At 40.3% G+C, this 27,879-nt stretch overlaps 1 protein-coding gene across 3 annotated transcripts in view; it reads left to right on the top strand.

The window, feature by feature from the left end:
- LMLN (leishmanolysin like peptidase) overlaps positions 1-18,485 on the top strand; it is a 51,870-nt gene extending 33,385 nt beyond the window's left edge. The window contains exons 13-18 of one of the 3 annotated variants that reach the window (XM_084871625.1): positions 2,320-2,452; positions 6,438-6,597; positions 10,920-11,050; positions 11,388-11,598; positions 14,699-16,950; positions 17,147-18,485. In XM_084871625.1, the coding sequence (XP_084727751.1) occupies positions 2,320-2,452; positions 6,438-6,597; positions 10,920-11,050; positions 11,388-11,598; positions 14,699-14,799 (736 nt within the window). In that variant the 3' untranslated portion in view covers positions 14,800-16,950; positions 17,147-18,485. The remainder of the gene's footprint in view (positions 1-2,319; positions 2,453-6,437; positions 6,598-10,919; positions 11,051-11,387; positions 11,599-14,698; positions 16,951-17,146) is intronic. The other 2 variants (XM_084871626.1, XM_084871627.1) reach the window with 2 other exon arrangements.
- Positions 18,486-27,879: the final 9,394 nt, after the last annotated feature.

Raw genomic sequence — 27,879 nt, forward strand, 5'->3', positions numbered from 1 at the left:
CTAATCTTCTCCATTTCTCTAATTTTGTCCTTTCAAGAATATTATATACATGAAATTATATTGTATATAATGAATACATTATTCACTATATACTGTATTCATATCAGTGAATGAAAAAACATTTTAATTAATGAAAAAAATCCTTTGACTCTTCTCTATGTTTCTTTTACAGTTTTACTAGATGCTTGTCAGTTTTACCAATTTTTAAAATATATATATATTTTATTGATTTTAGAGAGGAACGGAGAGGGAGAGAGAGCTAAAAACAACAACGATGAGAGAGAATTATTGATTGGTTGCCTTTTGCACTGCAGGCCCCCTACTGGGGATCAAGCCTGCAACCCAGGTATATGTCCTTGTATGGGATCAAAGCAGGGACCCTTCATTCTGAAGGCCGACACTATCCACTGCGCCAAATCGGCTAGGGAAGTTTTACCAATTTTTTAAAAGAACCAACTTTTTGTTTTATTGATGTCTCCTGTTTTTTTTTTTTTAAATCCATTGATTTCTGCTTTTATCTTATAGCTTTTCTTCTGCTTGTTTTTTATTTCTTCTTTCTCTGTATTGTTGATTATTAATTTGAGATGTTACATCTTTCTGATTTAGTGTTATAAATTTCCCTCTCAGCATTTCTTCAGCTATCTCCCACAAATTCCAATGTTTTATTTTTATTTTCATTCATGTCTTAGTCTGCTTGGGCTCCCATAACAAAATACAGAGAGGGTGGCTTAATCAGTAGAAATTTATTTTCTCATGATTCTATAGGCTGAGAAGTCTGAGATCAAGGTGCCTGCCGGTTTTGTTCCTGGAGAGAGTTCTCTTTCTGGTTTGCAGACAGCTGCCTTCTCACTGTGTCCTCACATGGCAGAGACAGTGCACTCTGGTCTCTCCTCTTCTTCTTGTGAAGACACCAGTCCTATCAAATTAGGGCTCTACCCTTATGGCCCCATTTAACCATATTGCTTCCTAAAGACCCTTTCTCTGGTTATAGTCAGATTGGAGGTAAGGGCCTCTACACATGAATTTTGTAGGACTCAGTTTAATCTGTAGCAATTAGTGCAATTTTTAAAAAAGTTTCCATTCAGCCCTGGCTGGTGTGGTTCAGTGGGTAGAGCACACTATAGGATCTTGGGTTCAATTCCCAGTCAAGGGCATGTACCTGGGATGCTGGTTCAATCCCTGGCCCCAATCAGGCATGTGTGGGAGACAACCAATCAATGTGTCTCCCTTGCATCTATGTCTGTCTGTCTGTCTGTCTGTCTGTCTGTCTGTCTGTCTCTCTCTCTCTCTCTCTCTCTCTCTCTCTCATCTCCCTTTCCCTCCACCTACCCTTCCTGCCCCCCAATCTCCACCCTATCTCCCCCCTTCTCTCCTTCCTTTCCACCCTCAATGGAAAAAGTATCCTTGGAAGAAGAGAGGATTAACAAATTAAATAATTAAACATTACATAAATTACTTTCTCTCCAAGATTAGATTTAACAGACAACAGAGTAAGTTGTAACAATTAGGAATATTAACACAATTTTCATTTTACTCAGAAGAACCAGATTGGATTGTGAATATTGTTTTTATTTTTGTGTATTTGTGTGTTCTTTTTTCAACCTCACCCAAGGAATGAGGATATTTTTTCCATTGAGCTTTTAGAGAGAGTGGAAGGGACAGGGAGGGAGGGAGGAAGGAAGAGAGAGAAAGAGAAACAGCCATGTGTTTAGAGGCACATTGATTAGTTGACTCCCAACAGGAGCCGGGATTGAACCTGCAACTGAGGTATGTGCCTTGACCGGGAATTAAACCTGTGACCCTCCCATCTGAGGGCCTGCCAGGGTGTGAATGTTTTTAATTTAACAAATTGTCAAATAGGATTTTTTTTACCTAGATTGTAGCATAGAAAATATTTAATTAATTCTTTGTAGCTACAGGATAGAGGGGATGTCATCTCCATTTGTTTCTGAGACTCCATTTGTTAATTATGAAGATGTATATTTTTGACAAGCTCTGGAATTTCATTATTTGTCATATTAAATGCAAATTGGGTCTTTAAAACTCCTTTTTACTGACAAAAATGGAGAGAGATAAATAGGATTTTACTTAATAACAGTGAAATAATGTTATAATGCATCTAGCTTTAATCTTTCACATCTACATTACGCGTACCTTTTACCCTTTGAAAAATAAGTTTATAATTCGATTTAGCAATTAATTTTAAGCTATTAAAACATATTGAAATTATAGTGGAAAAGATAAGCTTATAATGGAAAAGAATAGATGTGTACTATTTTCTTTACAGTTTTATGCTGTGGTGTTTATCTTTATGTGCAGGAGGCAGATGCTGAGCCCTTACTGTGACACCCTAAGGAGTAATCCCTTGCAGTTAACCTGCAGACAGGACCAGAGAGCAGTTGCAGTGTGTAATTTGCAGAAGTTTCCAAAACCTTTGCCTCAAGAATACCAGGTAACACTTGTTTGGGGCAAAATTTTAACAATCACATTTTTAAAAATAAGTTTCTATTTTGAATTAGAAGAGTAAAGCCTCTTAACTGTTTCAATTTATAAGGCCTCATTTGTTTTCTACAAGTCAGATAAAACTGAGGAATTCCTCCATTTATTTATAACTAATGTGATAATAGATAGTAATTAATATCTAGCAATTCCTTGCAGAAATAGTAAGAGGCATTTAGAATATTTATTTTGCTCTAAATATTTCTAAACTGTATGTTTTTTTTTTTTCTTTATAGTTGTTTCCAAAGTCTTCATCTTTAATTTCCTCTAATTTCCACACCACAAAACCCCACAAGATTCTTTAAAGAAAATAACCCAGGTACTCTAAGCCAATTCATTAGAAGGCTTGGGAGTTCTGATTTAGAGGAGGTTTGACTCAAGGGATGTAAAGGTGAAGAAAAGGGCCCCACATGATGTTCAGTCTGAATCTCTGATTTGACCTTTTAAGTGATACATTGCCATGGCTATTTCTAAAAACCCTCATCTCTGCCTGTCATTTTCAAAGGGCATGTTAGTCAGAAACTATATCACAGAAGCTAATTTTAAATGATTGCTGCTAAAGTTTGAGCTTTCTACATATGTTTATGACCTTTCTGATTGTTTCAGACATCATATGATGGTAACTATATTTCTAGACGTCCTATAAAATTAAAGGCTAATATGCAAATTGTCCGCTGAACAATTAGCCAGGAGTTCTACTGGGAGTTCAGCCAGGGGGCAGGGTCAGCCCATCAACCACCCGAGGCCCCTCCCCTAAGCTGGCCCCACTCCCAAATGCCTTCCTCCCTTCCCCTAATCGGGACAGGCCAGACGAACCCCACCTGTGCACGAATTCGTGCATTGGGCCTTTAGTAGTGGTATAATTCAACTAGAGGCCCAGTGCACAAAATTTGGGGGGCACCCTCAGCCCGGCCTGTGCCTTCTCAGAGTCTGGGAGCCTTCAGAGGATGTCTGACTGCCCCAGAGGCGGGAGAGGCTCCCGCCACCGCCACTGCATTTGCCAACTGTGAGACCAGCTTCTGGCTGAGCGGCGCTCCCCCTGTGGGAACGCACTGACCATCAGGGGGCAGCTCCTGCATTGAGTGTCTGTCCTCTGGTGGTCAGTGTGCGTCATAGAGACTGGTCATTCCACCATTCAGTCCATTTGCATATTAGCCTTTTATTATATAGGATGAGTTGGTGTAAAATGTGAAATCTTTAAGATTTATCTGGTACCTTGTTCCTTTGGTGTTCAAAGTATTATCCTATCTAATAAAGAAGGAATATGCTGGATTGGTAGAATCAACATCATCAAAATGTCCATACTTCCTAAAGCAATCTATAGGTTCAATGCACTCCCCATTAAAATATCAACGACATATTTCACTGACCTAGAAAGAATTCTCCAAAAGTTCATTTGGAACAATAAAAGACCCTGAATAGCCAACAGCAATCCTGAGAAAGAAAAGTAAAGTAGGAGGGATCTCAATACCAGACTTCAAACTGTATTACAAAGCCACTGTTCTCAAAACAGCCTGGTACTGGCGCAAGAACAGACATATAGATCAATGGAATCGAATCGAGAACCCAGATATCAACCCAAATCACTATGCTCAATTAATATTTGACAAAGGAGGCACGAATATACAATGGAGTTAAGACAGTCTCTTTCATTCATGCAAAAGAATGAAACTAGATCACCAACTTACACCATACACAAAAATAAACTCAAAATGGATACAGAACTTAAACATAAGATGGGAAACCATAAAAATACTAGAAGCATCCACAGGCAGCAAAATCTCAGACATATGCCAAAAGAACTTCTTCATTGATACTGCCCCTAGGGCAATGGAAGCTAAAGAGAAAATAAACAAATGGGACTACATCAAAATAAAAAGCTTTTTTACAGCAAAAGAAACCATCAACAAAACAACAAGAAAGCCTACTGTGTGGGAGAACATATTTGCAAGTGTTACCACTGATAAAGGTTTAACCTCCAACATCTACAGACAGCTTATACAACTAAATAAAAGGAAGATGAATGATCCAATTAAAAAATGGGCAATGGACCTAAATAGAATATTCTCAAAAGAAGACAGAAGGAAGGCCAAAAGGCATATGAAAACATGCTCTAAATCATTAATTATCCGAGAGATGCAAATCAAAACAACAATGTGGTACCATCTCACACCTGTCAGAATGGCCAACATCAACAAATCAACAAACGACAAGTGTTGGCGAGGTTGTGGAGAAAAAGGAACCCTCGTGCACTGCTGGTGGGAATGCAGACTGGTGCAACCACTGTGGAGAACAGTGTGGAGTTTCCTCAAAAAACTGAAAATGGAACTCCCATTTGACCCAGTAATCCCACTCCTAGGAATATATCCCAAGAAACTAGAAACACCAATCAGAAATGATATATGCACCCCTATGTTCATAGCAGCACAATCTACAATAGCTAGAATCTGGAAACAGCCTAGGTGCCTGTCAGCAGATGATTGGATCCAAAAACCATGGTACATCTACACAATGGAATACTATGCAGCCATAAAAAAGAAGGAATTCTCATCATTTGCAGCAACCTGGATGGAATTGGAGAAAATCATGCTGAGTGAAATAAGCCAATCAATGAAAGAGAAACACCACATGACCTCACTCATTTATGGATGATAAAGAACATTATAAACTGATGAACCAAAAGATAGATATAGAGACAGTAAAGCAACAAGCAAACTGTCAAATTACAGCAGGGAGGGTAGGGAGATCTGGGGGAGATAATAGATCAACCGAAGGGCTTGTATACATGCATATAAGTACAACCAATGGACATAAAACTCTGGGGAGGGAGGGTATGTATGGGGGAGGGAGCAATGTTAAAATATGTACACAGATAATAATTTAATTTAAAAAAATGCTTATTTCAAACCTAAAAAAAAAAAAAGAAGGAATATGCTCATTGACCCTCAAGCTGTCGAAAAGATGGTGGCACCCACAGCCAATAAGGAGGGAATATGCTCATTGACTACCCTGCCCTCAAAGATGGCAGCACTCACAGCCAATAAGGAGGGAATATGCTAATTGACTGCCCCACCCTCAAAGATGGTGGTGCCCACAGCCACAAGATGGCGGTGCCCAATCCCCTTAACTCTGCAGGGGCAGCAGGCATGCAGCAGACTGGGCCCTCCTGCCTCCGAAGTTCCCCAGTTCTCTCAGCCCCCCATCCATCCAGGGCCGGCCTGAGGTTCAGGCAAGCCTCGGATGGTGGCTGCCCAGCTGCCCAGGGCTGGCTGAGGCTTGCACTGTCAGCAGTGGCAGCAGCAGAGATGTGATGGGGCATCTCCTTCCCCTGATCACCAGGTCACCTCCCGCCCCTGAGGGCTCCCAGACTGTGAGGGAGGGCAGGCCAGGATGAGGGACACCGCCCCTCTAGTATGTATATATGTGATCTCTTCCATTTTCTCACAATTTTATTTTTTCAAGAATGTCAAAACAGCATATAAATTAAATATTCTTAAGACATTTGATGTACAGTATATTTAAAATCTTAATTCTGTGCAGTTTTTTGTGTTTTGTCAACTCTTGAAAGTCTTCCGATTCATTCTTTAAAAACATATCAAATTTGTTATCTAATAAGAAACTTAACCAGTTTGCTTACCTTACTTATTTCTAAAACTAAATCTTGGGTAAAGCTTTGTCATATCCAAGTAGTATATTAATATCTTTGTGTTACACTGTACATCAAGCATGTCAAACTTGAGGCCCACGGGCCACATGCCACATTTATTTGGCCTGTGTTAGCCTTTGAGTTTGACATGCTTGCTGTACATGAGGAAAACTACATTAATATCTTCTTTGTGTTGTACAGCATTAGAGGGTTGCTATAAATTGACTGTGGGCTTTGTTTGGTTATACAGAATATTTCTTTTTCTCCTGTCTTCCTGATACTTTCTTCGTAGTACTTTGATGAACTCAGTGGAATACCTGCAGAAGATTTGCCTCATTATGGTGGTTCAGTAGAAATTGCTGACTACTGCCCTTTCAGTCAGGAATTCAGTTGGCATGTAAGTGGTGAATATCAGCGCAGCTCAGATTGTAGAATATTGGAAAATCAACCAGGTTAGTAGTCTAATGAAATGAAATGTTATATACATATTACAATTATATATCAGCAATGTAAAATAGTGGTTAAGAGCACAGACCCTGGAATTTGTATTGTGGTTCCACTGCTACTCATCTGTTGTAAATAATCTAACTTCTCTGTGCCTTAGCATCGGCATCTGTAGAAAGGGGATAATAATACCCATCTAATAGAGGTATGGTGAGAATTAAATGAATTAATGTAGTAAGAGCTCAGAACCATCACACATAGAAAGGATTTTTAGCTAGTATATAGATTTGTACATGTATGCATACACTGCTTTTCATTTATTTTATTTTATTTTTTATATATATATTTTATTGATTTTTTACAGAGAGTAAGAGAGAGGGATAGAGAGCTAGAAACATCGATGAGAGAGAATCATCGATCAGCTGCCTCTTGCACACCCCCCACTGGGGATGTGGCCGCAACCAAGGTACATGCCCTTGATCAGAATCAAACCTGGGACCCTTGAGTCCGCAGTCCGATGGTCTATCCAGTGAGCCAAAAACGGTTTCGGCTACACTGCTTTTTAGTAATACCTTACATCTGCATGACACTTTCATTTACAAAACATTTTATTTTTATATTTAATTTTATTCTTGTAAAAACCTGACAAGAGACATAGAGAAGATATTGAATTTCACAGGTGAATAAAAAGACACTAAGTGATGCAGTTACTTAGTGCAGGTTCCTCCAATGGAGAGCTCTTTTTAGCTAATCACATTAAGTAACCTATTTTTTCAGCTCCTTAGGAGTGTGCATTTTATGTAATTTAGAAGTAACATGCCATTCTTCAGCTATCAGAATGACATTATTATCTCATAGCTAGTAAGATGATGTCATACTGTTTATTGTTTTCTTAATATACATATAAATGAACAGGTCTTCAAAGGGATAAACAATACGGCAACTGGATATTTAACAATAATAGTTACAGCTCATACTATTCACCTCTAAAAATAAAGTGTTCTCACATATGTTGTGTTAATAAATAGCAATGAGCCGAAACCGATTTGGCTCAGTGGATAGAGCGTCGGTCTGCGGACTGAAAGGTCCCGGGTTCGATTCCCGTCAGGGGCATGTACGTTGGTTGCGGGCACATCCCCGGTAGGGGGTGTGCAGGAGGCAGCTGGTCGATGTATCTCTCTCATCGATGTTTTTAACTCTCTATACTTCTCCCTTCCTCTCTGTGAAAAATCAATAAAATATATTTTAAAAAAAGAAAAATAAAATCTTTCCCATTGCTTATAAACAATCAGAAATTGTGGTTTTTTTAAAATAAAAAATAATAAATAGCAATGAATAGTTTTTGTTTCTATGGTCATCAAAATTATTTTTTAAATGTATTTTTATTGACTTTCAGAGAGGAGAGGAAGGGGGAGATAGAAACATCAGTGATGAGAGGGAATCATTGATTGTCTGCCTTCTGCACATTGGACTGAGCCCGCAACTGAGGCATGTGCCCTTGACCGGAATTGAATCTGAGACCCTTAGGTCCACAGGCCAACACTCTGTCCAGTGAGCCAAACTGGCTAGGGCATCATCACTTTATTTCATACTGTATTTCATACTTTATTACAAACTAAGTCATTTAAATTTTTAATTTCTATAATGTTTTATTTTTAAACCTAGCAAATTTAATTGGGTTTTTAGTTTCGTGTGTTTTTTTAATCACTCACGTACTTAATAAATATCTAAAGATTTATGATACAACACTCAGCAGTTGCATATAGAGCAAAAGAAATGCACAGATCTATCAGTCATGGGTTTTCTAAAAGTACCTTATCACATTTTATTGTTTTATAGGTGGAATTGGCAAACATTTATTGTAAAGAACAAGATAGTAAATATTTTAGGTGTTGTGGGATATAATATCTGTTGCAGCTGCTCAACACTGCTGTTGTGGTGTGAAAGCAGTCATAATCTATAAATGAATGAGTGTGGATGTGTTGGCTAAAACTTTATTCATATAAACAGGTAACCTTCAGGATTTGGCCTGAGAATTATAGCTTGTTGATGCTCCTTTTATTTTATTTTAATTAATTAATTAATTTTTACAATTGGTACTGTGTTTTTTGAGGACTTTGAAATACTCTGAAAATAAAAGAAATACAGAGTTCTATTTTACATTTTCTTTCTTCATTTATATAATTAAGATTTTTCAAAACAGACATAAAATAAAATACCTTTAAAAATTTTTATTGATTGATTTTAGAGAGAAAAAGAGAAACATCGATTTATTATTTCACTTATGCATTTACTGGTTGATTCTTATATGTCCTTGATGGGGAATCAAACTTATAACATTAACATATCAGGACAACACTCTAACTAACTGAGCTACACCCGAGCCAGGGCGATACTTATCTATTTATTAGAGATATAGATATAGGTATAGGTATAGATATAGATATATAGATATAGATATATTAGAGGATAGTGCACGAAATTCATGCACCAGAGTGGGGGGAGTCCCTCAGCCCAGCCTGCTCCCGGTTCCTCATTCCCCATCAGGCGATCAGTGCCTGCCTGCTTGGGGGAGGGACCAGGAGTTTGGCTGGCAGGCTCGGATCAGGCGATTAGGAGGGACCGAGAGGTTGGCTAGCTGGGGCCTTCCTTTCCCCAACTCCTGGCTGCCATCAGCCGTTCCTGTCCCCCACCTGTACCCGCCTTGGCCTGGTGCCACCCAAGTCCACCACCAGCCACCTCCAGTTCCCTGTTCCCATCAGGCAGTCAGTGCCTGCTGGCCAGGGGAAGGGTCCAGGAGGTTGGCCTGCAGGCCCTGACAAGGCGATCAGGGTGGTCAGTGTGCATCATAGCAACAGGTCGTTCTGGTCATTTGGTCATTCTGCTGTTAACAGTCGCTTAGCCTTTTATATATAGAGAGCGAGATAGAGATAGAGATAGAAATATACATACACACAACTATACTAATAAAAGGGTAATATGCTAATTATATTGGATAGACTGGATGTCTTCCAGATATTCTTCTTGACAAAGCTGGGGGTGCAGTGAGCCTGCAAATCGCCTGCAGCCTCTCAACCCCCAAGTGGACCCCCACCCCAATCCAGGGCCCCCTTCAGAGTAGTCCAGCCAGCCCCCATCCATGCACCAGGCCTCTGTCCTATATAATAAAAGGGTAATTTGCAAGTTGACCCTAACAGCAGAATGACTGCTGGACTGGTCACTATGAGGTGCACTGACCACCTCTTGGTCCCTCTTCCCGGCCAACAGGCTCCAATCGCCTGATAGCCACCTGTGGTGGGGTGGGGCTGGCGAGCGGGTGGGAATAGCGATCTTTCGTTCCCTTCCCCCAGCCGTCAGGCACTGATCACCTGATGGCGAATGGGGGACTGGGGGTGGGTGTAGGTGGGGGGTGGGGCTGGGTGAGGGCAGCTGGGGAAGATGGCCCTGATCACAGGCCAAGCCTAGGGACCACACCCACACATGAATTTTGTGCACCAGGCCTCTAGTCTATATCTATCTATCTATCTATAATTTCAGAGAGGAAGGGAGAGAGAGAGAAACAGCAATGATGAGAGAGAATCATTGATCAGCTGCCTCTTGCATGCCCCCTGCTGGAGATTGAGTTTGTAACCTGGGCATGTGCCCTGACTGGGAATTGAACCATTATCTCTGGGTTCATAGGTCAACACTTAACCACTGGCAGGGCAATACTTACCTTTACAATATTATTAAATGGGCTAATTGAACTCTCTGCTTTCAAAAAATGAAACTTACTTGTATTAAGTATAAAGAGAGCAAAATATTGCTTGTGTTTAAGAACTTCATCCTTTGCCCTATTAGCTATTTAGGGGTCATTGAGTCCACTCTGCAAGTTTGTGTTTAGTCTGAGACTAGATCAGCATGGTATTTATGAACTTCCAGGTATTATGAAAATACAAAAAGAGTCTTACAAAAGTTGCAAGACCTCCAAAAAGCTTTCATTATATAAATAGTTGCCTTCATCCTATTTTGGGCCATTTGGGAAATGACTGCTATTTAAGCCACTAATGAAGGTGATTCTCAGTGCCATTTCCTCTGTATATTTAACTTAAATACTTTAGGTCCAGTTTTATCACTTGTTTCTGCTATAATTATTTTCTCCCAGTAGTTTCTGTATTGAGAACCTAGTTTGAGTTTGGAGCCCTCTTTCTCTTGATATTTTAAATTGAAATTTTCCATTAAACATGTTTGTTTTAAAAATAACCATTAGTCATAAGGATGGAATACTTCAATTTCTTGTTCTTTGAGCCTAAGATAAGTTTTTTAAGAAAATTTTTCTGTTTTTCTTCAGACCTTTTTAAAAACTATGGTGCTGAAAAGTATGGACCTCATTCAGTTTGTCTAATTCAGAAATCAGCATTTGTCATGGAAAAGTGTGAAAGGAAGCTGAGTTACCCAGACTGGGGGAGTGGATGTTATCAGGTAAACTAAATGATTATTAATAATCATACCAAATATTACAGAAAACTTCATCTCCCTGTAGAGTAAAAATTTGCTACCAACAAACATTTTCAGAAACATGCTTTTACTTTGAAAATAATTCTAGGAGAGAAGTTTTGAAATATTTGAAGTGAAGTAGCATAATTGAAATTAACATGAAGTCTTTTTGGAAAACAACTTTGAAGAAGAAATAATTATTTGAAATTTTTATAACCCAAATTATTTTTTATAACCAGTATTTTGGCAAATTCTAACCTTTTCCTGCAGATGAAGGAGGCCAGTATACTTACGGATCTGATTTTTTTTCTTTCTGTTGAAGGTTTCTTGTTCTCCACAAGGTCTAAAGGTTTGGGTCCAGAATACTTCATATTTGTGTAGTCGAGCCGGGCAGGTCCTCTTCGTTAGTATTCATATGAACGGCTGGATTCACGATGGAAACCTGCTCTGTCCCTCATGTTGGGACTTCTGTGAACTCTGTCCTCCAGAAACAGACCCTCCAGCTGCTAACCTGACCAGAGCTGTACCGCTGGGTGAGTATCTCTATGGTTGGAGTAAAGACAGGGACTTTTCTTATCAGATGTTGGAAATTCCCTTCAAGGAAGCTCTAAACAGGTTGAGCATCTTCTCTTCTAATTTCAGTTTTATTGGAAAATCTCCTTCCCACCACTGATTTTTTTTTCCCCTGGCAGGAGCAATATCTATCAATAGAGTTATTTCAAAAGTGACTCCATTATTTTGTTGTGTTTTAATATGTTTTTATTGATTTTAGGGAGAGAGGAAAGAAGAGGGAGAGAAAGATAGAAACATCAGTGAGAAGAGAAATACTTATAGGCTGCCTCTTACATGTCCCCTACTGGGGATTGAGTCTGCAACCCAGGCATGTGCCCTGACTGGGAATTGAACTGGTGACCTCTTGGTCCATGGGACAGCACTCAACACACAGAGCTACATCAGCCGGGCAATTCCATTGTTGAAATACATTTTTGGAACTCCTCTTTTTAAATTGCCTTTAAAAGTAGCTTAATGACCATCTAAGAAAACCAAATTTAGTAATTTGCCTCACACCACTGAGTAACACTGGCCTGGCTAACGTTCAGTATTTTTGAAGGACAACAAATATTCCAGAGCTGCCATTAATGTTTTAATAGTTTGTTAAATTTTAGTGTCAATAGTAGAAAAAGAAACAGGTAGTCCTTCTCCATTTCCTTGGGCCAAATTGAGAATCATGAGATAAAGGGATATACTTGCGTTATTAGACTCCAGGTTCCATTCCTTATTCCAGCCAAGACCCTTCTACCTCATGCTCCGGGCCAGAACTTATCCAGTAGAACTTTCTGGGATGACAGAAATGTTCTGTTATATGCATTGCCCAACAGAGTAATAGCCACATACGACCGTTGAATGTGTGAAATGTGACTAGTGTGATTAAGAAACTAAATACTTTATTTCATTTGAGTTAATTTAAATTTAAGTAGCACATATAGCTGGTGGCTGTCATATTAGACAGTGCAATGCTAGATCAGTTTCTCAAACTTTTGCATGCATCAGAATCATGTTAAAACACAGGTTGCCAGGCCTCAACCCCAGAGTTTCTGATTCAGAAGATCTGAGTCAGAGCCTGAGAATTTGCATTTTTAACAAGTTTACAGATGATGCTGATGAGAAGGACTGTTCTTGGGAAAGTAGGATCTTTGTAAGATTTAACAATTACCAACTGATTCCATTGGGAAAAATAGGAGTTTCCTCCTGTTTTACCTGCATTATATGGTGCTCAGAAGAACAGGCTGCAGTGCTGTGACGTTATCATTCTCTTCATTCTAGAGCTGAAGACTAGCCCTATTTTCCACTTGTAAGCATCAGACTTGAAGCTTAGTTGGCTCTTTATTGGTCAAAATACAGGGTGTCTGTCCCAAAAGAAGCAAACATAATTTAATCGCTAAAAACTCAATTTTGCAAAAATGTCTTTTAATAAACACTTGACTTTATAATTATTCAAAGTGTGTGTATACATTTTTGGAGGACACCGTATATTAGAAAGGACAATTAATCTCAAGATAAATTCAAGTTGGCCTGGTCTCTTTGCTGCTGTAAAAATGTTTACCAACCCTGGCCAGGTAGCTCAGCTGGTTAAGAGTAGTGTCCTGTTACACTAAGGTTGCAGGTTCAATCTCTGGTCAGGGCACATGTAAGAAATAACCATCAATAAGGCATAAATAAGTGGAATAACAAACCTCTCTCTCTCTCTCTCTCTCTCTTTCTTTCTCTCTTTCTTTCTCTCTCTCTCTCTCTCTCACACACACACACACACACACACGCACACACACACACACACACGCACACACACACTCTAAAAACAACAAAATTAAAAAGTTTTCCTTTGTGAGAATTATTTTGGGAAATATAGTTTTAGATGTGAGAACAGCTCATGCCTAAATTAAAATGGACTTCTAGTGCCAAAAGCCCATAGACTCTTTTTTAAAATTTTTTCTTTATTAAGTCATTACAAACGTGTCTTCTGTTTCCAGATGAAGGCTGGATGTGATAGATAGGTAGTTGTTTAGAGATTGGGGACCATATACCCTAGCTTGCCTGGGACAGTCCATATGCCTCTTGTCCTGGTATAATTGTTAATAGTGTCCCCTGTGTTTAAAAAAAAAATCAAAGAGAACATTTATTTGATCTAAACAAATTTTATTTCATACTTCATGAAGCAGGCAGTCTCCACTCTCAAGAGTCCAGAGAACTGCAAAATAAGGGGAAAGGATACAAGCAGGAAACAAGGAAGAAACGCTCGCCGTAAGTTAATTGGCCAGAGTTTCATATCTGACCTCATGTTGAAAGATTGAGGAACAAGGAAATAAGTATAGCCCAGAGTTGGCTTGTTGGTTGACAATTGGCTGACTGGATATACTATCTTTCTAGTCAAGCACCCGGTGATCTAAGTTTCAGTTTGTTGACATGGCAATTTATTTCAAAACTTGTCTCAAAATGTCCTTATTTGGGATGATAAATTATATCAAATTACCATAATAAAGGAACAAGAAAGAAAAGAGAGTTCTTCTTCCCATGTCAGAATAGACAAGATAATAATCTGCTTTCCTGTGTAACATCTTTAACTGCTGGGATACTAGCCAAAGGCACGTCCTTCTCTTCCTGGGTGCTGTTTTTTAACCATGAGATGGTAGGTACATCTTCTTTTCTTCCTGAATAAACATTTTGTTTTTTTTCAAAAACTGCAAAAAACAATTGACTTTACATATCTAGGTTTTCGGGAGTCATATTGATTGATTGATTGATTGATTGAATGATTTCAGAGAGGAAGGAGTGGGAAAGAGAGGTAGAAACATCAGTGATGCAAAAAAATCATTGGTCAGCTGCCTCGCGCACACCCCCTACTGGGAACCGAGCCCACAACCCAGGCACGTGCCCCGACCGGATACTGAACTGTGACCTCTTGGTCAACGCTTAACCACTGCCACGCCAGGCGGGCAGGAAGTCATTCTTGATTCTGCTCTCCAAGGTTGTCCTTGTTCACCTTTAATAATTACCTATATTCATCTGTCAGTGTTTAGTTGGCATAATATATTCCAAAAATGTCTATAGAAAGTCAATTTTTGTTTTCAACCCTAGATATCTGTTCCCGTTCCTCTAGCCTTGTGGTCACCCTCTGGCTTCTGCTAGGCAATCTGTTTCCTCTGCTGGCTGGATTTCTTCTGTGTGTATGGCACTAGGAATGGAAATGTGAATTCTCAAGGCATTCTTTTGTGTCACGTTCCTCTGAACAAAGCACAAAATCTGAGCGAGTATGAGCCTGTGCAGATGGCAGAAGTGGCATTCCTGACTTTGGCTTGAAAGCGTTGACCACAGTCAGACCTTGAAGCAGAGCTTCACAGCAACCCAACAGCCTCGGCTTGGCGAAGGAGAAGGAATTCCAAGTCATCAAGACACTTTATTGTTCAGGATGCATAACCTTCCTCACGTTTTCCTTTGAAAATGGGATATTGGTGAAATTTTCAGATTTACATACCTCAGCATTCTCATTAACCTAGAATGATGGGAAAGTTCATCAGTACTGCAGTAATAAAGAACTGCTAATGACTTCAAGATTATAAATTGTGGATCCTGAGCCCACAGGTATAAGTTATTCTTTGACTTACAGAAAGTAATTGAGTTGAGGTTTCTACATCATTGTTATACTTATGTTGAATTTAATGAGTGTACATCGCACAGTTAAGTCATTGTTCTTGTTATAAAATGTCTTTTTTTTAATTATGTTATGCTAAATGTTACGATTTAACCATGCTCGCCTTCTCAAACTAGCTTTGTGGTGGTTTACTGTGGAATCATGGTGTGTTGGTAGCCCTCTTCCAGCTGCACCTGTTACTCCCAGATCTCCGTACCCAGTTTCCTGTTGTATCCTCCATTCGTTTAATAATGACCTGGAAAACGGTAGAAGCAGAGAGAAAAGTAATGTGCTCTGTAAAAACATTGAGGATGTGCACTCAGAAGAGAATATAAATATGTTTTTCTTATAATAGATATGACAGTTATAATCCAACAACAAATAGAACTATTCCTTTTTTAACAATGAAGATAAAAAGAAATCCTGGGATAGACAGGTAAGCAAGTTGTCTTCACATGGGCTTACGAATTGTTTCAGAAGAACTTGTGAAACTTATTTTATATACAAGAAGAAAAATATAAGTCAAAACAAGATAATCTGAATCGCTTACTAATAGCAAAGTGTAGGTTTGGTGTATGGCCCATCCAAAAGGGCTCTCTTGACTGTTTCACATACGGTCAATCCTCAGAGGTTGAAAGACAGCCTTTACTTTAAAAGGAGGTGATGCCCTTTACCTCCTGCTTTTGGCCCTTCTGTTACCACGTAGATTCTGGCCCACAGAAGCAAGTCTATTCTGGAGCTTATCACCTCACTTTACTAATTACATTCTTTAATGATGAATGATCCCAGTTTTTATCTCAAAAGCTAACAAAGTCCTGTGGCATTATAAACACAGCTCTTGGACAAACATGCATGCATGCATTCACTCATTCATACATTCATTCATTCATTGGTTAGCCCTTTAATTCATTATATAACTATCCAGCTCTCTGTGTAAGAAACTGTGCAAAGTGAGCAAGTAACATAATTACTAAGGAGTAATTCCAGCAGATTATTTGGACCTGGGGCCAAACAGCAACCCCAGCAAAGGAAAATTGCCTTTTTTAACGCGTAAATTTTAAATATGTATTTAAATGTGCAGTTTTGAATTTAAAGGCATTTCATTGTGAAAGCTGGGGTCTCTAGCATATCCACGTTCAGCTAAAGAGAAGCTGATAGTGAAGGTGTCAGGTCAGTGCTCTGTTTTCTGCCTGTGTCACGTATCTCTTCAATTGTGCAACATCCGAGAAAAGTATAGAGTATATTTTTAAGAAAACCATGAAAATCTAAACTTACATTCTGATTGTGATTATGGATCATCCTGCAAAGTTGTATAAAGAATTTCACAAAAAAATTATGGACCAAGAATATATGTGAGATTTGCAATGATACGCTTGATTATATTTTGACTGTTGTGCAGTGATGCCATTGAGGTAGTATTGTTTCTGAGCATGGTGCTTTTTATACTTGAAATATATTTTTGCTTTATTGATATAATTATATTTGCACTAAGGACTTTCTGGAGAAAATATTATAGCTGACATTTTTTCTACATATATTTATTAAGCTTGAAATCTGGTATCCCGGTGTTTTTTCTGCACAAATGTGAAACTTGATAAAGTATAATGTTAACAAATCTTGAGTTTCTGAGGATAACTAAATGTGCTGTTGTCTTCCTCTTCAAATCTTGAAAGTGGTTCCCTATCACGGATTCTGCATAGTTTAATCCAGGGGTCTTCAAACTACGGCCCGCCCGCGGGCCACATGCGGCCCGCAGAGGAGTCTGATCCGGCCCGCCAGGTTTTTTGGGCAGTGAGCGCAGCCAAGGTGTTACAGTAGGAATTAGTAGTTCATATAGTCCGGCCCTCCAGCTCTCTGAGGGACCGTGATCTGGCCCCCACTTTAAAAAGTTTGAGGGCCCCTGTATCAATGAAGACTTAGAAGGCCATTGAGCCTGTAAAAAAAATTTAAGAGGCACATTTTTTTCACTCAGATTATGACCATATTCTAAAAAACGAAGACTTTTAAAATCTGAGCTTTCAATACAGAATTAGTGGGCTAGAATGCAGCTTTGAACTGAAGAGTTTGAAATGGCTGAACTGGCAATATTCTGCAGCAGGTTATACCTTTCATATTAGCAAACCCAGTTTCCTGAGGAAGATGGAGCAGATTGCAGCCGTGGGGGGAGGGAAGGGAAGGAGAGTGGGGAGGAGCCGATTTGGGGGTAGTAGATTGGAGTCCTTTCTGACTCAAAGTGTCAAGTGCTTACAACTCCGACTACCTCAGTTTCCGTTCAGACTTAGGTTCATTTTGATAGGATTAAGGTCCCAATTGTATCAAGTGAATTTGTCTCTCAGGTTTTCAAGGAAGGAAGCAAAAGCCATGTCAGTAGATTTGAGCTGACGGCGTTCAAGAAACTGGCAAGCAGTTAGGAAGTCTTCATGTCAACCCCTCTAGTATTCTCCTGAAAAACATCCTTTTCCCTTACTGATTTCTTAAGGATTCCTATTTTTGTTAAGATCAAATAGACATTCTAAAGATGTTGTAAACTGTGCTAAAATTAGTTTCAGCGTAATATGTTGGCTTAGAGCCTATGATTATGTGAAGATGAAACATGAATTAATGAAGTTTAAGTAGGTGTAAATAAGTATGTCAGAGTATTCTTGAAAATGTAATATCAATATTCTCTTCAGTGTTAGAAGACTCACTGGTTGAAATCAACTGCAAAATGACTAAGTGCTTTCTCGGGATCTCGCCAGCTCGGCCGTCCCGCGGCTAATGCCGACCCAGAATGGCTGGGTGACTGCGGGCCTGGGCCGCCTCGGAGGGTGTGCCCGCTTGCACGCCACGTTCGTCGCAGCGCCTTGCGCTGGAAACCATCGCACAGCCATGGCCTTGGACGCCGAGTGGAAGGGAAAGAGCCTGTCCCTGCGGGCGCTTGCGCAGTCCTGGCAGGAGGGGCACTCCGTCTCAGCCCCTCGGACCCAGGCCTCGCGGGCCCGCAGCCCGGGGGACTCCCGTCAATGAAGACTGGGCTTCTCATTCTGAAGAAAGAACTTACATAAGGGATGGCTTTTTTTTTTTTAACGCATTTAGGCAGAGTTGGGGAAGGAGTGGTGAATTTTTTTCTTTTATGTTTACATTTTAAATAAGTAAAAATAGAATATTTAAAAACTAATCTTTATTTATGGTATTGAACTTTAAGTGTAATATATTCCTTAAAAAACATCTTTAATAAAAATGAGAACTAAGCTATGTCTTGTCTTTAACACTTCCGGGTGGTGGTTTTGCTTTGTTTTTAAATCCTCACCTGAGGAGTGAAGATATATTTTCCATTGATTTTTAGAGAGAGTGGAAAGGAGGGAGGAGGGAGGGAGAAACATCAATGTGAGAGAGACACATGGACTGGTTGCCTCCCACAGACGCCCTGAGTCGGGGAGGGGTTCAAACCTGTAAACCAGGTATGTGCCCTTGACCAGAAATCAAACCTGCCACCCTCTGTTCCAGGGCTGACACTCTAACCATTGGGCACACCAGCCAGGCCAACACTCAGTTTTTAAAAACATGGATGGGAAACACAAACACAGCCAGCACTCTGCATGGAGAAGATGAGGTGTTTATTATGAAGTATAGTTCAGTTTTTATTTTTATTTATTATTATTTTTAATTTTATTTTTTAATATATTTGTATTGATTTCAGAGAGGAAGGAAGAGGGAGAGAGAGAAAGATAGAAACATCCGAGATGAGAATCATTGATCGGCTGCCTCCTGCACAAACTCATACACACACACACACACACACACACACACACACCACCCCTTTGGGGATCAAGCCCACAACAACTGAGGCATGTGCCTTTGACCAGACCACAGGCCGACCCTCTATCCACCGAGCCAAACCGGCTAGGGCAGTTTTTATTTTACCTGGAGTAAAATTGTCCTACTTACAGAACGAGGACAGAATGTTACGAAAAGCTGCAGGGAATAGCCCTCCTCAAATAGTTAACAGGAAAGAGAGCAGACAATCAGGGCGGCCACCGCCGGCTGAACATGCCGCGTCCCTTTGGCCGGCGCTGTGGGCCAGGAGCTTTCTGCCGGCCACCCTGGCGCACTCAGGTGCCGCCCTGTGCCTCGTCTCCGCGTGGGGCTCTGAAAGCAGTTTGAGAGCATGGCCCGGGGGCGTGCCTTCACCGTGGGCACTCAGCCGTTCCGCCCGGTGCCCCGGAGCCAAGCCCTTCGTGACGACTGTGACCGGATTGCTGAGCTGAAACCGTCGTGGGGAATGTTAATATTTGCCCGTGTGCTGAAGGTAAATCTCATACATTACTACCTGTTCACACTGCCTCCTGATATGTCCACAAAGCACAGCTTATTTAGTAGACCTCATTACTGGTACAGAGTCTTTTGTCCACAACTTCAGATTTGCTGAAATGGAGGGGGTTTATTTAAATCAATTTTGTTAGTGTTCAACCAGATTTCATTATTTATTGTTTTAAAATAAATTGGGCATATTTGGAGATAGTTGTCCAACTATCAACTAGATGTGATCGGATGTTCTAGTGCAGGGGTGGGGAACTTTTTTTCTGCCTAGGGCCATTTGGGTAGTGACAGCATAGTTCTTGGCCATACAAAATGATCAACTTAAAAATTAGCCTGCTGTAATTCACTCACCCCTCATGCCTCGCTGGGCCAGACCAAATGATTCCGCAGGCCTTACATACAGCCCGCAGACTGCATGTTCCCCGCCCCTGTTCCAGTGGATGGCCAATGCCATTCCCATTGTATATGTACAAAATTAGTATGTCTTAGAGTCAATGCCACTCTAGCTCTCAATACCACTAACACTCCTTTCTAATTTTAGTTTCAACAGAAACTCAACAACTTTCCATGATCTCATTTTAAAATATTCAGATCACCAAAGTAGGTTTACAGTTCTGCATATGGAAAAAGACATGCAGGTTAGGATTGTTACAAAAGCTGTATTAACTCAAAAGAATGTCATGTTGCAACTATGAACCTGTGTTTGTCCACCCCTGTGTCAGTGCTTGGTTTCCCCCCCACAGCAGTGGGTCTCCGAATGACATGTCAAGAGGGCTGCAATCGCATTCTAACCCCACCTTTGCCCACCTCCACCCACCCCATGGCCTCCCCTCCCCCCCCACCGCACCTTCCTCTGGCCATTACTACACTGCTGACTGTTTCTATTGGTTATGCATATATGTTCTTTGGCGAATCCCTTCATCTTCTTTCACCTAGTCCCTCCCTCCCCACACCCCTCTGATTGCTGTTGGTCTGTTCCATGTATCCATGCCTCTGTTTCTATTTTGTTCATTAATTTATTTTATTCATTAGATTCCACATATGAGTGAGACCACATGGTATTTGTCTTTCTCTGACTGACCTATTTCACTTAGCATAATAATCTCTAGCTCCATCAATTATGTCACAAAAGTAACAGTTCCTTTTTCATGGCTGCATAGTATTCCGTTGTGTAAATGTACCACAGCTTTGTTATCCACTCATCTACTGATAAGACATTTGGCCTGCTTCCAAATCTTGACTATTATAAATAATACTGCAATAATGATAGGGGTGCATATATTCTTTTGAATTAGTGTTTTGGATTTCTTAAGATAAATACCCAGAAATGGTATTGCTGGGTCATTTGGTAGTTCTATTTTTAATTTTTGAGGAATCTGCATACTCTTTTCAACAGTGGCCGCACCAATCTGCATCCCACCAACAGTGAATGAGGGTTCCCTTTTCTCCACATCCTCACCAACACTTCTTATTTGTTGATTTATTGATGCTAGCCAATCTGACAGGTGTAAAGTGATATCTCACTATAGTATTAATTTGCATTTCTCTGATGATTATTGATAGTAAGCATCATTTTGTATAACTACTGGCCATCTGTATGACCTCTTTGAAGAAGCGTCTATTCAGGTCCTCTGCCTATTATTTTATTTTATTTATTTATTTACTTATTTATTTTGGTGTTAAGTTGCATGAGTTCTTTATTAATTTTGGATATTATCTCCTTATCAGATGTATCACTGGTGAATATCTTCTTCCATTTCATAAGTTGTCTTTTAATTTTGTTGGTGTTGCAAAACCTTTTTAGTTTGATGTTAGTCCCATTTGTTTAGTTTTTCTTTTGTTACCCTTGCCCAAGGAAACATATTCAAAAATAATACTAAGAGCAGTGTCATAGAGTTTACTACTTGTTTTTTTCTTTTAGGAGTTTTATGATTTAGGGAGTTATATTTAAGTCTTGAATCCATTCTCACCAGGAAAACATAGCTAAGTCTAAATCATCTCACATCTCTGCTGTTATCCATGCCATCTTCAATACTATCTTCCTGATCCTCGAGCTCACTTCCTCACAATCGCTTCTGCCCTAGTCAGTTTGGCTCAGTGGATAGAGCGTCAGCTCATGGACTGAAGGGTTCTGGACAAGATCATGTACCTCTGTTGATTGTGTCTCTTTCTCCTCCCACTCTCTCTAAAAATCAATGGAAAAATATCCTTGGGTGAGAATTAACAACAACAACAAAATCACTTATATTTCTCCCTCTGCCTTACGCAGGCATAATGTGTACTGAGAGAAAGCTTTTAACTCTTTTTAAAAAATATATTTGATTTCAGAGAGGAAGAGAGAGATTGAGAGAGATGGAAACATCAATGATGAGAGAAAATTATTGATCCACTGCCTCCTAACACCCCCTATTGGGGATCAAGCCCACAACATGGACATGTGCCCTGACCAGGAATCAGGTCATGACCTCCTGGTTCATGGGTCGATACAACCACTGAGCCATGCCTGCCGGGCAAGCTTTCAACCATAAGTGCCAAATTTTAAAAAGTCTAATGGCAAACTATGTTTGAAAGTTGCCAAGAGAATAGATCTTAGAAGTTCTAATCACAAAAAAAAAAGAATTTTTTTGTAACTACCCTGTTTCCCCGAAAATAAGACAGTGTCTTATATTAATGTTTTCTCCCAAAGTTGCACTAGGTCTTATTTTCAGAGGATGTCTTATTTTCGGGGAAACACGGTATATGTAGCGTCAGATGTTAACTTTTGTTAATATATGCAGATATCGAATCATTGTTACACATCTGAAACTAATATAATGGTATATGTCAATTATACCTCAATAAAAAATCATACAGAACAAAAGTATACTGGCAGACCTGAGTAAATCAGAACAGAATGGTCAGGATGATGGGGACCTGGAAACTGACATACTAGAATGAATATATCAAGGCGATTGGGATTTTCCTCCTATAGAACAGCAGCCTGAGGGTTGTCATTGCGAAGAGAAAGTCCTTTCTCTGTGTCCTTCTGAGTGCAGACCTCATCCATATGAAGTGGATTGCTGCACAGCATAAGGACATTTTGAGTCCCTGTCAATGAGATGGACGTAGCCACTGAGGCCCTCTGTTTCACCTACTATTTCACCCTCATTTCTCCATTCTTGTTCCTGTATGGAGGAAGAGTTTAGCCAAAGGAAATGTTTACCTTCTGATATAAAAATCGTAAGGAAACAACTTGCTAAGCGTCAAGCACATGCATACAACACCTCTGCTGAATGACCCTAGGCCTGCTGGAATCATAAGCCAGTGTTTTTCAACCTTTTTTGGGCAAAGGCACACTTGTTTCATGAAAAAAATCATGAGGCACACCACCATTAGAAAATGTTAAAAAATTTAACTCTGTGCCTATATTGACTATATATAAAGTAATTCTCTTGAATAGGAATCAAATAAACACAAAGAAAGTATTTTATAATTACTTTATTATGAAATATTAAGTAAACAAAATAGTGAAAAATTATAAAATTCTTGTATTGTCTGCACCTACGGCACACCAGGCAACATCTCGCGGCACACTAGTGTGCCGCGGAACAGCGGTTGAAAAACGCTGTCATAAGCTACTGTGGACCTTACACAAATAAATAGCCAGATATTTCTCCAGCAAAATGGATTCAGAACAATAAAGCATTGCAAGGACATGAGGCCTAATAACAAACCATGTGCAAGTCCCAAGAAACAAAGGAGAAGAGACTCTTTTATAGAAAAGAATAGCCCTAGCCGGTTGGGTTCAGTGGCTAGAGCACCAGTCAGCCTGCAGACCAAAGGGTCCCAGGTTTGATTCCGGTCAAGGGCACATGCCTGGGTTATGGGCTCTATCCCAGTAGGAGGCGTACAGGAGGCAGCCAATCAATGATTCCCTCCCATCATTGATGTTTCTATCTCTCTCTTCCTCTCCATTCCTCTTTGAAATATATATATAAAATATATGTGTATACATATGAAATATATATGATATCATATAGAAATATGTATGATAAAAAATAATAGGTTGGTAATGCTATTCTAAACAGAGTTCTTCCTGTTGGACTTTGTGCTTGGCTTAGGGGATAAGGGCTCCCCCTTCTGGCCTTGCAACTTCATTTTTTATTTTTTATTTATATTTATTTATTTATTTATTTATTTATTTATTAAATCTTTATTGTTCATATTATTACAGATGTTCCTCTCCCCGCCCCCTCCGTTGCTCCCCTCCACCAGGTTCCCACCCCACCCTCTGCCATTTCCCCACTCCCCATTGTCCTCATCCATAGGTGCACAGTTTATGTTCAGTCTCTTCCCACATCCCCATCTCCCCTTTTCCCCAAGAATCGTCAGTTCACTCCCCTTCCATACCTCTGATTCTATTATATTCAACAGTTAATATTGTTCATCAGATTTTTTTAAATTTTTTGGTTTTTAGATTCACTTGTTGATAGTTACATATTTGTTGTTCATAGTTTTTATCTTTATTTACTTTCTCTTCCAAAAGAACCCCCTTCAGCAATTCATATAATTCTGGTTTGGTGATGATGAACTCCTTCAGCTTTTTTTTTTATTGGTGAAGCTCTTTATCTGGCCTTTGATTCTGAGTGATAGCTTTGCTGGATAGATTATTTTTGGCTGTAGGTTCTTCCTATTCATCACTTTGAATATTTCTTGCCATTCCCGTCTGGCCTGCATGGTTTCTGTTGAGAAATCAGCTGACAATCATATAGGTGCTCCTTTATAGGTAACTACCTTCTTTGCTCTTGCTGCTTTTAATATTCTCTCTTTGTCTTTTGCTCTTGGAATTTTAATTATGATGTGTCTTGGTGTGGTCCTCTTTGGATTCCTTTTGTTTGGAGTTCTGTGTGCTTCCTGGACTTGTAAGTCTAATTCTTTCACCAGGTGGGGGAAGTTTTCTGTCACTATTTCTTTCAGTATGTTTTCGATATCTTGCTCTCTCTCATCTTCTGGGACCCCCATAATTCTGATGTTGGTTCTCTTGAAGTTGTCCCAGAGTTTTCTTATATTATCTTCAACTTTCTGGATTCTCTTGTCTTCTTGCTTCTGCGGAGGAGTGTCCTCTGGCTCTTTATGTACCAAATCTTTGACTTGATTCTTGCGATCCTCCATTCTGTTTTTAGGACTCTGTATAATATTTTTTATTTCAGACAATGTATTCTTTGTTTCTTGTTGATTCCTTATTATTTCTTATTGATCCCTTATTATTTCTAGTTGATCCCTTTTCATATCCTCATAGGTCTCGTTTATTTTATCGGCCTTTTCTAGGAGATTCTTGAACAACCTTATAAGTGTGGTTTTGAACTCTATATCCAGTCACTTTTTGTCCTCCATATCTTTCGTTTGTGATCTAATTCGTTGTCTCGGCATTTTCGCAGCTTCCCTGATGGGGCGGAGTTTCAGGGTGGAGCCTACAGCCTTGGCTTCCGTCAGTCCCGCCCTATGTGGCTCCTGAGTCTCAGTGTTCCTCAGGGTCCTTCAGTACTCGCTGCAAGCACCTCTGAGAGTGAGGTGCCCTTGAGTTTCTCCTGCTACCAAACAGTCTAGTCTCTCCCCCAATGGGCCTGGAACTGGGGTTCAGTTCAGTTGATAGTGGGATTGGAGGTGGCGTACAGAGCAGTCTGGAGCCCCTGTATCCTTCCCGCCAGGGCAATCCCGCGGCACAGCCAACCGTCCCTTCTCTGCGTGCAATGTGCGCACCTCCGGGGGCTCTGCCTTTCGCCGCTCCCCCGGAGTTGCACCTCACAGCCCAGGCTCCCTCTGTTTGAGCCTGGGTCCCCAGGGTATGGCCTAGAATTGGGGTTCAGAGCATTCGGAACTGGGGTTCAGCACAGTCGGAGCTTTTATCTCTTTCCTGCTAGGGAATGCCAGCCAGGCACTCAGCTGCCCCTCCTCTCCGGCTCTGTCCTCTTCGTGTACCACGTGTCTCCGTACCTTAGGCTTTTACAGCTCCTCCGCTCTTCCTTCTGGTTTTCTCCTTGCTTCTCATTGTAGAATTTCCAGTCAGTCGACTTTCCTGTAGTTCTGGATAATGTCCATTTTATATTTTAGTTGTATTTTATTGAAATTGTTGTGTAAGGCTGTGGTTAGGTGTTTACCTGTGCAGCCATCTTGGATCCTCCTCGCAACTTCATTTTTTAAAATTAGGTTTCTGTTCATTTTCACACTACCCATTTTGGATCTGTTTGAAACCTGGCTTTCTAGCACCCGTGACATGAAACCTGAAGGCTGTTGATGGCAAAGAAGACTTTATAATCCTTCTCTGAGCCAACGAGAGACCTGAACTTATAATGTTGCCTTTTTTAAATATATTTTTTAAAAACATTTTTTTAAATTGATTTCAGAGAGAAAGAGAGAGGGAGAAAGGAAAAATCAATGATGAGAGAGAATCATGGATCAGCTGCCTCCTGCATGCCCCTCTTCTAGGAATCAAGCCTGCAACCCAGGTATGTGCCTTTGACTGGAATTGAACCTGGGACCCTTCAATCTGCAGGCTGATGCTCTATCCACTGAGCCAAACAAGCCAGGGCTATAATATTGCCTTTTTTAAAAACATACTTTTATTGATTTTAGAGAGAGTGGAAGGAAAAGGGATAGATAGAAACATCGATGAGAAACATCATTGATCGGCTGCCTCTTGCTTGCCCTTTTACTGGGGATTGAGCCCACAACCTGGGCATGCGCCCTGACTGGGGATCAAACCAGTGACCTCTTGGTTGGCGAGTTGATGCTCAACCACTGAGCCACACTGGCCAGGCAATATTGCCTTAAATAATAATGTGCTTCTTTGGTGTAGCTACACTTTCATCTTCAGCTTAGAGAACCTCAGTTTCAGACTGTTATTTGGGTCGTTATATATTTTCTTTCTAATTTAGGTGGTTAATATTAGCAAGTCAGTGACTTGTCTTTTATCTTTTATTTCTTTTAAAGCTTAAACAATGAAAGATATTTCACAAAAACTTTTTTTTTTACCTCACCTGAGGATATTTTTTCCGTTGATTTAAAAGAGCGTGGGAGGGAGGGGGGAGAAACAGCGATGTGAAAGAAGCACATTAATTGGTTACCTTGTGCATGTGCCCCAAACAAGGCCCAGAATTAAATGTGCAGCCCAGGTACATGCCCTCGACCGGGAACCAAACCCTCCACTGTTGGTTCACAGAATGATGCTCTAACCATAGAGCAACCTAGGTCAGGGCAACAGAAACTTTCTTATACAAAAAAGCACATAAGGGAGCATTTGAGATCTTGCTCCCAGGCATATGTACTTATTTTGGCTCAAATAAATTCTGATACAAATTTTTGTTTTTAAGATATATTTTATTGATTTTCCTCACAGAGAGGAAGAGAGAGGGATAGAGAGTTAGAAACATCGATGAGAGAGAATCATCCATCAGCTGCCTCTTGCACACCACTTACTGGGGATGTGCCCGCAACCAAGGTACATGCTCTTGACCGGAATCGAACCTGGGACCTTTTATAGTCCACAGGCTGACGCTCTATCCACTGAGCCAAACCAGTTTCGGTGTGATACAAATTTTTAAATAAAAAATTATATAAGAAAAACAGCCACTAGATGATATACTTTAATTTACAAATTGGAATCACTTTGATCAACAAATATCCAGACAGAGGCTTATCTTTTAGACTAGAGGCCCAGTTTACGAAATTTGTGCGCTTGGTAGGGTGTCCCTCAGCCTGGCCTACACTCTCTCACAATCCGGGAGCCATCAGTTGGACCTCCTTAGCCCTACCGCAGAGGCAGGAGAGGCTCCCACCACTGCTGCTGCGCTGACCACCAGGGGGCAGCTCCTGCATTGAGCGTCTGCCCCCTGGGGATTAGTGAGCATCATAGCGAATGGTCATTTTGCTGTTGGGTCAATCTGCATACTAGCCTTTTATTATATATAGGATGGCCCTTCTGCTCTTAAGAATATGAGGTCTTGCCGGGACCGGTTTGGCTCAGTGGATAGAGCGTCGGCCTGCGGACTGAAAGGTCCCAGGTTCGATTCCGGGCAAGGGCATGTACCTTGGTTGCGGGCACATCCCCAGTAGGGGGTGTGCAAGAGGCAGCTGATCGATGATTCTCTCTCATCGATGTTTCTAACTCTCTATCCCTCTCTCTTCCTCTCTGTGAAAAATCAATAAAATATATTAAAAAAAAAAAAAAAAAAAAAAGAATATGAGGTCTCACTCTAGCTGGTTTGGTTCAATGAGTAGAGCGTCGACCTGCAGACCAAAGGGTCCCAGGTAGATTCCAGTCAAGGGCACATGCCCGGGGTTGTGGGCTCAA

This window comes from Pipistrellus hanaki, assembly GCF_964339955.1.
Source record: "Pipistrellus hanaki genome assembly, chromosome: 2".
NCBI classification, from domain to species: domain Eukaryota; kingdom Metazoa; phylum Chordata; class Mammalia; order Chiroptera; family Vespertilionidae; genus Pipistrellus; species Pipistrellus hanaki.